Here is a 12,394-nt window from a genome sequence, read left to right as displayed (position 1 = left end):
AACAATATTAAAATCCATGTGGACTGCACTTAAGTACAATTTTGAAGTACTTGTACTTTACTGGAGTTTTTCCATTTTATTCTACTTTATGCTTCCACTCCACTACATTTCAGAGGAAAATATATTATACTCTCTCTCTCTCTCCACTAGATTTATTTTGCAACTTTCATTAAACAAGCAAGCTACTGTAAGGACTGTAGTACTTCAGTTTACAGAAGGAGGAGTTTGTGCTGTTCTGGGTTTCCTTTCATCCTTGAGAAAAAGTTGACCCATCCGCCCAATTGTCACTGTATAGTACTGTAATACTGTAAAAAAGGCAAAGAAAACAAGCCTAAACAATTGTTCTAGATACTCCATGTACATCACGACATGCTGCATCATTCTCCTTTACAAAATACCACCGTACAAACTGCTCCTCAGGTAGAGAAGGTGTGCGGTCCCCAGGCAGCTGGTCCCATGATGTCGAATGCAAATCCCTCCACCTCCCATATAACAACCTCCGTGACTCCTGCTACATCACTAACCTCAGAGAGGTCGTCTGTCACCTCACCTCCCTCAGAGGGCCCTGTCGCTCATCAGCGTCTGCAGCTGCAATCCCGGAGGTGAGTTACATCTGAGGAAATGTATGAGGATATTTGGGGCCACCGTAGGTGGATTAAATCAAGGAACAGAGAGGTAGTATAGAGAGTTTTTTTTTTTCTTTTAACCTTGGGTCATAGCAGAAGAAATCAACTCAGAGATATTTGTGTATGTGTGTTTATATGTCTGTGTTTGTGTGTGCACATTTGTATTCCACCAGGTTGTTCCCTCTCAAAGGTTCCAGAGCTGACAAGAGTCGAAGCCTGAAAAAACTGTCACGGTAAATTCATCTCAATTACATTTATTTTACACATTATCACCACTGGAGTGTTAGATCCCATTCTCTTGTACATAATCAAGGAGTAAAATACCAGACATCTAATCACTTGTTAATATGTTTTTGTATATTTTGCAACAGTCATTTACTCCAATCTGTCCATTTATTAGCCCTCAACCAGGAAACCTTATTAATTAACATCAGAGTTGTTTTTCAGTGAGAACATTGAAGTATCAGATATCAAATATGAGGCAATATGAATATCTATCTCTAGTAATGTTTGTAACAGGCCAAGCATTCAATTGACCTTTAATTGCTTTAACTGCATTTCAGTAATACAATCTCTTTATTGTTTTGTGTTTAATGTCTCCCAAAGGATATCCTCATTTTCTAATGTGACGTTGAGGAAATAAAACCTGAAATTAGCCAACTCATTAAATGAAAACCTTCATATCAGATTTTTTATTAGGCGTTCATTTTCAAAAGTGCTAAGAGCTTCCCTTTTCCCTTCCCCGTGTTGTTTTCAGTAACTTAGTCCATCAGAAAGCTATTCACAGGTAATTGGATGTGACAAGTCTTAATTGGAGCAAATAAAAACCTATGGTACATTGATCCTACTCGTTCTTACAACAACCCTAGCAATCAACCGTGCACAACTCTGTCTCTCTTTCAGGGAGTTTGAAGGCTCTATCCAGCGGTACCAGTGGTTTTTCTCAGAGCTGCCAGAGATGCTTTGTGAGAGTGAGATGGAGGTTGAGCAGCACACATGCTGGAGTGGCCAAGACGTCGCGGAGAGGTATGTGTGTTGCACTGAATGCATTACTTCGTAGCAAAAGAAATTTCCCAGGAGGGACAAACCAAACACCAGGCACGTAGAACAGTTGCTCAGACGCAGTATGTGGTCCTGAACCATCTTTTCAGATGTCTATGAGCTCATAATGGCTCCAACAAGTAGTAATTTTTCCTGCTAAACTTTTCACAAGGTTTCATTTCAATAAATGCTAAAATTTCAACTATTGAATCTATCTAATCTAATGATGATATGTAATAATATTATCACTGAAAGGGCCCAAAACCAGTACTTTTAATTTGATACTTTAACTACATTTTGCTTCTAGTACGTCTGTATTTTTACTTAAGTAGGATTGTTCTGCCTATGATGTTGGGCCTTTCAGGGCTGGGGACAGGTGTAAGTGGCACGGCACCATTTTTCTTGATGAAAGAAAAAAAAAATATTTCTCTTCATTTTTACTTCCTGGCATGTTTTAAGGTAAGGGTTGATGCTTGAGGAGTACAGTGTGCAGTTTCACATATACACACATCAGGGTCAGAGCTAATCAGAGGCGCAGTAGGGGCGGGCCTTGGTAGAACGTGGGTGGGAAAAAACTATTGAATTGATACATAGAGACAGACCTGCTAAATGTCAGGCCTACTGGTGCGAGCAATGAAGTCGCACTCCACAGATTTTGTATGGTCGCACTCTGGGGCCCTGCGATGTGAAATTTAATGGTTTCATTTTCGATCCAATGTGCTGGAGTACTGAACTAAACCTACAGAAAAAGTGGTTCATTGTTCAAATGCTGCCCTGAATGTGTGTATGAGCAAGAGAACAACTTGTAGAAAGAGGGTTCTGATGTAAAAATATTGTTTTGGTTCCTAGGACGGGTTCTGGCTTAAAGATTTGATCAGATGTTGGGCCTGGGTCAGGCTTGTGCAGCACTGTGGTGGCCCCAGAAAATGTGCTGCTGCAGTATTCAGCATTGGTCTCTGCGCAATGTTAAAATGCTAATGAAGTGCCCAGACACTACAGTATATTATAGCAACATTGATGTACAGTAGAGGGTGTGTTTATTCCAGTATGCTGTAGCATCCAGTTACAGTCTCGGGTGAAGTGATGTCAAGTGCCACCTGGGATTTTACATCAACTCAGCTGCACTTACCTGGTGTAAATCATGTTACTGTAGGTTATCTTAATATCACTGTGAAATCTGTTGTTGAGAGGCTAAAGATCCATTCAGTTTGTTTTCTACATTTATCTGAAACAGATGGGAAAAAAAATTAGTGCTTCACTTGGGTAGTCATTCATTTTACTCAGAATACTTTTTCAATCAAAAAAGGACACAAAAGTGCTGCATATGAGAGTGTGTGTGCATGTGTGTGTTTGTCTGTGTGTGTGAGTGGCTCCTAATAGTTGCCAGGGCAGGGGGGTGACAGGGTTGTGAAGGTTAGAGAGTTCATTTCCAGAGTCTTTCTCATGGTGATTACATTGGCAGCTTGAACTGGTAACAAGACAAATGGGTGCACACACACGCACATGCATGCACGCACGCACGCACGCACGCACGCACACACACACACACACACACACACACACACACACACACACACACACACACACACACAGGCATGCATACCAACTAACACACATACCAACATGGACCCTGCAAGACACATACAGAATATGGGATGATTGTGCCCATCTGACATCTCACAGCACTATCCAACACACACACACACACACACACACACACACAGACACACACACACTAAGTTCCATCCATCCTGGTAGGGAATTGGTTGCTGTGATGGAGAAGGTTTTCTATTACTGGTCTATCAGCCATATGAAACAGGCCATGTAGCCTTGCAATGACATCCTACACAAAAACACATGAACACACACACACACACACACACACACACACACACACACACATCCACAAACAGCTTTGTGACTGTCAGTGCTAAAGTGAAGGCCAGTAAACCTTGTGTTTAATGCCGCTGCCATTTCCTTGTGCCTGTTGATATTTTACTGTAAGAGAAGTGGAGCAGGACCTCCCTTTAGATATATGCCTAAACTCAGATGGACCAACACTCATTAATGCACATTAATTATAATATACATCAATATGTATTATATGTTGAAGAAATGCAGATGATTACGCCTTCATGTTGCAACTCTTTTGTTGAATATGTTCCAAAAAATACAGTATAACGTTAAAGCTGACCCCAGAATTTGTTTAAAAAGTTACTACATCCTGATTATCATAATTGCTTCAATGATGTAGAAGCATTGCATTCAGCCCCGTAATTATATCAGCCAAGACAAATGTCTTGCTGAATACTTTGCCTTAAGTCCAAGCACTGAGCTGCTTAAGTATTGGGATGAAGCTACACCCCAAAGAAGCAGTTTATCATATTCAGCCAAAACATTGCCGCACAGTAGAGATGTTACAGAGAAATGAGGTGTGATTAAAACATTTAAGCCATATTTTAAATTTATTTGGCATTTTGCCTTTATTTGACAGCCTGTAGACAGAGGCATGAAACCACAGAGAGGTGTGTGACATGTAACAAAGGCCCTGTGGCTGGCGATCAAATCACGAGTGTTGCAGTTCTTTGCATATTATTTTGTTATGTTGAGAACATGTCAGTTTCCTTCCCTATTTACATTCATTCCACCCCAAATAAGAAATCTCTCCTTTTTTAGTTTAGTCTGCCAGTAAGGTGATGTTTCGAAACATAACAAGACTTGAAGTTAAATTTTAAGAAATCCTCAGACTGTTGTCGTCTGTGTGGTGCATGGTTTAGGGGGGTGGACTTTTGTCTTTGAGGGTTAGATGAGATGTTGCACTTGGCCTGTGTTGGAGTGCAGCCAGTCTGTGCCTCTCTGACCCCTTTACATCTTCTTCTCTCTTGCATCCATCCATCCACCCATTCATTCATTAATTCAGCCATCCATTCATCTCTCCATCCTTCTATTCAGACCCCCATTCATCTCCTCCGCCCTCTGACCCACTTCACTTACAAATGTCTGTGTTGGTGAAAGTGTGTGTGTTTGTGAGGTAGAGAAAGAGGCGGCAAAACGCACAGAATGATGAGAAAGTCTTACAGGAGGATGATAAAGGAGAGGAGAGCAGATTATAACCTCCTCTTTCTTCTCGGTTACGAGCTGCTAAAGCGATGAAGATGGTCACACGTCTGTCAAGGGAAAAGATCTCATTCCCTCCGTGCTGCACAAGTCAAACCTTGAAGCCTGGGATTTGAAGTCAAAACGTATATTCCTGAGGGTGTCTTAAATAGCTTCTTTCAGGATGCTCTCCTACACTTAACAAATACAATCTCTGTTTGCTATATTTACAATATTAAACAACCTGACAACAGACTGTAAGAATACATCTATCAACAAGTAGCCTTGAACAACCTACCAATTTGGAGACCAGTGAGAAAATGCTGCTATTAGCTGCCAACACAAACTGAATGCCCAAGGCCAAATATAAACTAAGGCGATGGAAGGACCCAGCTGGCAGCAGGCTACCCTCCAACTGCTCCGGGCCATTCCACCTTATCCACCTACACACACTCCCACACAGGCGGGACTCTCAGAGCACAGAGTAACATGACGGTGAGTCATTATGTCATACAGTGCACATACTGTATATAATATTCACATAAAGCTGTTTTTAGAATAAACATATAAATTACTTCATAAGGCAGGTATGATTATTCTCTTTTGTTAACAAAAATTCAGATTGAGAAGTAATCTCACACTGGTACATGTGACCCAAAGTCAACAGGACATCAGTCAGTTGCACTGAGAAGCTTCCTATCCCTGCTTCCTTGCTTCAGTAGCTAATTTACACCACTTCTCCCTCTGTGGATGTTTCAGATTGAAATCATGAAGGCAGATAAATGGTGCAAATGAAATAATTCCAGTGTGTGTAATATGTGAAGTGATTATTATGTATTTGAACTCTTGATTGACTCTGAGCAAGATAATACAAGGACTACAGTAACAACAGTGTGTTGGTATTGTGTAACTGTGGTGGAATATTAATAACAGCTACAGTTAAATGTATTGTTTGCGTTCCACAGTGATTTAGACGGATTAGGCTGTACTTTCTTTGGAGCCAGTTGGAACTGTAATAGCTAAGTTTCTCCAGTAGAGGGAGGCATCCTCTCACCATCCTCAGTAAAGAGGCATTAACTCTGCTTCCACCACTGAAGACCTGCCACACCCATTTTTTTTTAATGTGTTTTTTATGTGTTAATATAACCACCATAACCACTTCACAGAGAGAGGAAAACGCTAATTGTTCAGAGGGGGGGAAGCAGAATATGCGTGTCTGTGAACATATGACTTTAAATTTCACTGCAGTGCAAATGGCTCTTAAATTTTGAGGTGGTGGGTTGAAGTTTCAGTTAAATTAGTACCACTTGAACTTACTCACCAGTCAATACGAAGAAAGAAACGTTGCTTGCCAAGAGCTGTCTCCAGCAGCGGAAAGCAACACCAATGTTAACCCTTGTTTCGCTTTATCTCTATCACTTTTTTCTCCTACTGACGTTAGCATGCTAACCAGCTAGCCCCGGTCCGGTTGGACTGTCTCGTCACTTTTCGTTATAGAGTCACTGTTGCGTCCAGTCTGCCCTGAAGAAGTAGAGCTGCTCAGAGAGTCAGACGCCCATTCATACATTTTGAGGTTAAGGCTACAATACTTTTGATGCACACTAAATTTTGCCATCCACTGTGCAAAGGAAAGACTCAAAAGCAAAAGAAATGAAGTTCAAGTGCGTCTACTCTTGCAGCTCAGGGTGTTAGAGGACCACTCTTAAGTTTTGAAATATTGAGCTCAGTCCTCAGGTGCTGCACTTTTGAAGTCCAGCACCTAAAGTAAACACTCAAAGGCTCTGACGAGCATTGGTCAAGCCTTTTGACTACTTGCCGAGGGTGATAGAGGAGCGCTTGGATGTTTTGAGGACGTGGGTAAGATCCTTAGGCTCACAAAATTTTAAAATTTTACATGGAAAAACTCAAATTCTCTAAAACATACAGCTCTGAAGTGTCTGACCAGATGGCCCAGGGTGATAGAAGACTGCTCAGAAGCTTTGAGTTTATGAAAGAGTTCTCTAATAAATGGACCTCAAGTGTCTTTGACCAAATAACACAGTGTGTTACAGCACTACTTGGAAGTTTTGAGGATGAGAGAGAGAAGCCCAGTGAAGTGGTAGTGTGGTGGGTTAGTTTGTAACTGTAAGGCACCAGTGGGGCAGCATCTGGTGCAAATCCTATTTTGGTAACTCGAACCTCAAAGCCAGTCCTGCTGCAATACAACTGTCTGCAACACTAATAAAACATTAGTGCTGAAGTTGTTGCAATTTGTATCAGCCTGCTACATTAAACACTGCTAATATACACTGCATGCACTATATATAGTTATGAATTCCATACTTTAATGGATTTTAAATAGTCGTGCCTTTTGGCCACTCTAGTGCTAATAGAGTGCAGCACTTGATGATATTTCCAGCATATTTGTTAGAGCAAGAGGTTTAAATGTTAAAAACAATATAGTTAAATGATCCATTTTTGAGAGACATCAAGAAATCCTTTGTATGTTTTCATGTCCCTGTCTGTGTTCACCACATGCAGTTCCACTGCAGGCTGCGGAGGTCCCCTGCAGTGGGCCCCTGTTTCATAGGCAGGCAGCTAGGGTTGCATATCCCCTCTTGACAATTTTGAAGCAGAATTTACAAAATCAGAACTGCACTGATATTTCAATGAATTAAATAAAAATCAGTGTAGTTCCAATGTCGAATATTGGTAAAGTTAGAATGTATTTGTGTGCACGTGTCTTATTGTGACAGCACTTAATTGAGGTTGTGATTCTTATAATTACACACCTCTCTTGCATCAGATCACAACCTCAGGTGAATTCATTTTCACTGCGTCTGTACGAGCGTGCATGTGTGTGTGTGTGTGTGTGTGTGCACGCAAGTGTGTTTCCGTGCATGCCACAGACGCTTCAAACATTTGGCGCAGGGATGAGACAGAAGAGTGGATCTGTGTGTGTGTTACCGTTAGCAACCCTGCAGTAACCGAGGGCAACAGCAGAGCAGCATTGTCACTATGCTGCTGGTGATTTATGTCTGTCGTTCTCCAGATCTTATTAAGTGTCACTCACAGTCACACCTCTCTGTGTCATCTGCAGCACACTCTCAGTAACATTATCATCTGGTGTCAAACAGCCAGAGCAGCCCGACAATGTGTAGTCTGGCCAATAGCTCATTCACAACACGGGCAGGCTTCTAACACATTCAGCATGGCAGCAGATATTGGACATGACAAAATGCTTTACAAGTGCAGAAGCTGTTGATATCTTCGTCTTCACTTGCATATAAAGCAAAATCCACAGGGTCAGATTTATCACTCATTTGCTCATCTGCTAAAAGATCTGATGACCACTCACTTTATTGCTGATCTTGAATTTATTTAGAGAGTTGGTGGGTGAAACAACATGGATCATTTCTTCATCCTTCTATTCCATCATTGCAGACCTTGCTGCATACATAATTGATCTTCCATTACTTCTTGCATAGTCATAGTCATGGAAATTGGCTGATATGGTCCCTCTGCATTTGCAGCAGAGATTGCAGTGACCTCAAGTGTTATCCTATCTGTCAACTACCCTTGAAATGCTGATCAATAACAGCTAAAGGAGCCCGTCTCTCAGAACCCTGTCATTCTTGTTTTTACAGCCAATCGTAGCCCTATCTCTACGAGTGTTTATATTATCAAAAGCTTTTTGTACAATTGATTCCTTACTTGTCAAGTAATACATATTTAATACATATTCTCTGTTGGCTTCAGAGGGGATGTAATTGGTTTTGGGCTTTTTTTTTTTTTTTTTTTATCAGACAGCAGTGTGAGAGGCTGAAGACAGCCCACTGTCTGTTTTTGTTTTACAGGAATCCATTACATGTGAGTTTTGCTCTTGCTACATAGCCAACATTAGCAATAACAGCTGTTTATATGCCAGTCTAGAAGAAGTGTTGTGGATTCAACGTCAAACTATATTCCTTTCACTCGCCCAAGAGCTGTCGCCAGGAGTGGAAATCAAACCTCTGGCTTTGCTTCTATTTCTACCACTTCTTCTACTGAAGTTAGCATGCTAACCAGCTAGCCCCAGTCCAGTGGGACAGTCTCTTCACTTTGTCATGCTGAGTCACAGAGGCGTCCAGTCCGCCCTGCAGAAATAACGCTGCTCAGAGGGCGTATTGTAACCTCTTTTATAGTAAACACAACAATGGCTGAAGCTGGAGACTGGTAAGTAAACAGTTGTTTATGTTCACACTTGGTGTGTAGCAATAACAAAAATTACAAATAGCTCCTTTAATGCAAATACATCAAAATTTATGCTGTTCTCAAGATACGGAGCTATATCACAGTAATTTGCCTGTCGCCACAGCAACTGGTTTTAATATCGAGAAGGTCACAGTCTCTGAGAAATTTACATTTAAATATAGAAAAACTTGTTTGTAAGTTGCAACAGGAGGCCAGCTTGCAGAACCCTCTGAGATGAAGGACAATATACTGTTGAAGTTGTTTGCCTATTACACTAGCACCTGATTATGGAGATGTAATTTATAGACATGCTCCTGCCTTCACCTTTAGGCCCCTAGATACCATTTACCATTAAGCTCTTGGATTAATTACTGGAGATAATTACAATTATCAGCACTGCATTTTTCATGATTAGGTCAGTTAGTTGTCCTTTAGTGAGAGACATAATAACTGTTGGTATTTATTTAATTACAGTTATATTACTGGAGAATTGCCATCTTGCATATGTCTTTAAACGCTCTGGAAGAAAACACTGCTTTCGTGTTAGTGTGTTGGTTCTCGAAATAATGTGCAAAACCACTTAGTTTCAAATATTTTCTACCCCTCTGTAACTTCAAAGCCAATTTTCATTATTGCCTCATACATTCAGGTAATGATTTGACAAATTATGTTAATTGTTTTGTTTTGTTTGTGTCTGACTGTAAACAGGGTGTTGCAGTAAAAAGCATGTGGGCTCAGCCAACCTTGTATGAATAAACATTAAATCAATTGCCCGTCACTCTTGTCTGCATTGTTTCTAATAAAGAAGAGCAAATTCCCAGCTTTAATGATGAGGAAAGAAAACATGATATTTGCCAGAATATGTGTTAGGTGTTGACAGTCTGTAGCAAATTCATAAGATGTGTGGTGTTGACACTGATCCCTGAAATCTTTGCTGGAGTCTGAGTAATCTTGGGATTTCCCCAGGGGACACAGTCTGTGGTTTTTAATTGAGCTTTTATTTCTTTTTTTTTTCCATCCTCCCCCTCACTTTCTTCCTTTCCTGTCCTTCTCTTCCTCTCCTTTCCCTCTCATAGTTTCCTCTTTCTGTTGCCTTGGATTTTATAAATCAGTTCGCTGAGCCTTTTATCACGTGTCTTAATGCATTTACATGTGGACCAGGATCCTGTTATTGCGCACAATACTCAATCATTGTGTTTTGGGCATGTAGCTACATGTACCATAATAACCCTTTTATCAGCCATACTGTCTAACCCCAGACATAGAGTAAAAAAAGTATTAAATTATTTGTACACACAGGGATGCACCTTATGGTCTTTTGCTGTTCACTGGTCTTAGTAATCAATATGAGCAGTTTCCATGGTGATAGTGTTTAAAATGTTCCTGTTTGTTTATGTGGCGCTGCAGGAGAAATCCACGAGTTATGGTCTGTCTCATAAAGTAAGATTAGTGGGTTAGACGGCTAACTTTAGGCTTAACCCAGGCTCTCTGGGTTTATAAGGCTTGCTCACTTTGTTTTGTGCAGCGTGGCTAAGTAACTTCCTCTGGAGCATGTTAGGATCAAAGTATTTTGGAAACAGCACTTGCACTAACCAATTAATTCACTGCTTCAGCTGACACAGTGATTGTTGCAGGAACAGTTACACAAAAACAACACATAGGAATTTGACTACATCCAGACATGATAGTCTATCAAAGCATTTTCCTGGGTGGTTGGTTCAGTGTAGCCTATTAAAAGGCTTGTCAGGCACTTCAGAACATGTCTGTAGCCACCGTGGCTGCACAGTAAATGATGTGAGCCTCCACGAGAACTGTGATTGGTTGCTTGGGCTGTTTGTATGTAAACACAGTAATACATGATATATAACATTGATCTAGTGTTGCATCGGTACTTTCAGTTAATGGAAATCCACTACTAATCAACACCGCTAATTTACCCTTTTCCTGTAGCCACGGTGCTTTGCGTTTACAAGGCAGTATTTCTCCACATGTCCTCTCTGCATTGGCAGCAGTGACAACCATTAAAGTAATAATGCATCTCATTATGAAATAAGAGCAAAACATACCCCTCTAGGCTACTGGATATGTTGAATGTGTCAGCAGTATAATATTTAAGTTATTTAATTAGTTTTTGTTTCTTTTCATTGTTTTGATTATTGTTGTGTGCCGTATTCCTTTCGCCACTGCATCATACTATTTTTTGCCTCTCTTGTGACCTAATTTTCCCCATGAGGATCTGTAGTCTCATCTTCTCTTAGATTAAACATGCAGCTCTTGATCTGTTGATGTTGCATGTGATTGGCTGCATATTTAATATGAGCTTACTCAAAGCTGGGTTGGAAAATGTATCTCACAGAGACAGTTCATAGGCGCTTCTGTGAGAGCAGCAGTGAGGGATCGCAGTGTCAGGCTTAATGAGGCCAAAACAGATAAAAGTAGCTGAACTTGAGCACCAACACTTTGACATGAGTAAGACCGTTTATTAGGAAAAATGCATGCATGTAATCATTGTGTGTAAAGAAAACATAGGTTTGTGAAACTTAATTAGAGGCTTTATGCATCACACAGGAGTCTGTGGGATCTGATTTCAGACCAGTAGGGTAAGCATGGCTCCAGAGGCTGGGGTCATCACCACCTCACTGTCTCTTCAGATTAATCGAGTCATTTTAGATTCATACACCATGTCTTTGCTCTCTGGTTCCCACAATCCCTTTCCCTTGTTGCCATAGCCAAAGTGTGTTTGTGTTTTCGAGGGTGTGGACTCAGTGGTTTGTGAGTTGGTGGCTGATTGTATTAGCTGGCAATGCTGGTTTGGAACTTGGAAACTTTGAAAAAAAAATTACTCATGAACTGTTGTTTCTTCTCTTCTGCTTTCCTTTCACTTCATCTTCTTTTTGATCCACCCACTCCAACCCCCCAACACGCACAAAATGATGTGATACTTAAAGCCCACGACAGAAAAAAAAAACATCAGTATGTGAGAAGATCGAGAATCACACTCAGTGATGACTTTTAGTTTCCACTGTCGGGCCGCTCCACCCAGTTCAGCATTTTTAAAAGTTTAGTATGAACTTCATATATTCAAGTAATTACAGGAAAAGTATCAAGATGCAGCACTAACATTAATGAAATGCTCCATTTACAGTAATGCATTTGTAATGTTAACTCAATAAAAGTAAAGAGGTTAGTTATTGATTCTTCAGTGTACATGCAGTTGTACAGCAGATATTCCAGGTGAAGCCAGATGAAGTGCTCCATCATATACTCATACGTGGTTTAAAATTACAGCCGTGCTGTTTGTAAAGTTTTCATTTAGAAAATCATCACTTACTGCAAATTGCACAATTAATGCAGTAGAGTAAACGATCTAGTATTTCACTGTTAAATGCATCAGGGTGAATTCTCACAAATGTACATTC

General features: G+C 40.5%; 1 protein-coding gene across 2 annotated transcripts in view; it reads left to right on the top strand.

The window, feature by feature from the left end:
- LOC139626187 (glypican-5-like) overlaps window positions 1–12,394 on the top strand; it is a 51,312-nt gene that overhangs the window by 12,147 nt on the left and 26,771 nt on the right. For both annotated transcript variants that reach the window (XM_071486446.1, XM_071486447.1), the window contains exons 5-7: window positions 421–602; window positions 800–859; window positions 1,530–1,652. In XM_071486446.1, the coding sequence (XP_071342547.1) occupies window positions 421–602; window positions 800–859; window positions 1,530–1,652 (365 nt within the window). The remainder of the gene's footprint in view (window positions 1–420; window positions 603–799; window positions 860–1,529; window positions 1,653–12,394) is intronic.

Source organism: Trachinotus anak, unplaced genomic scaffold, assembly GCF_046630095.1.
Source record: "Trachinotus anak isolate AG129_WGS33_773 ecotype Australia unplaced genomic scaffold, CSIRO_AGI_Tana_v1 ptg000010l, whole genome shotgun sequence".
Classification (NCBI taxonomy): Eukaryota; Metazoa; Chordata; class Actinopteri; order Carangiformes; family Carangidae; genus Trachinotus; species Trachinotus anak.
Note: the sequence above shows the minus strand (reverse complement) of the source record. Positions and strands in the feature narration are given on the sequence as shown.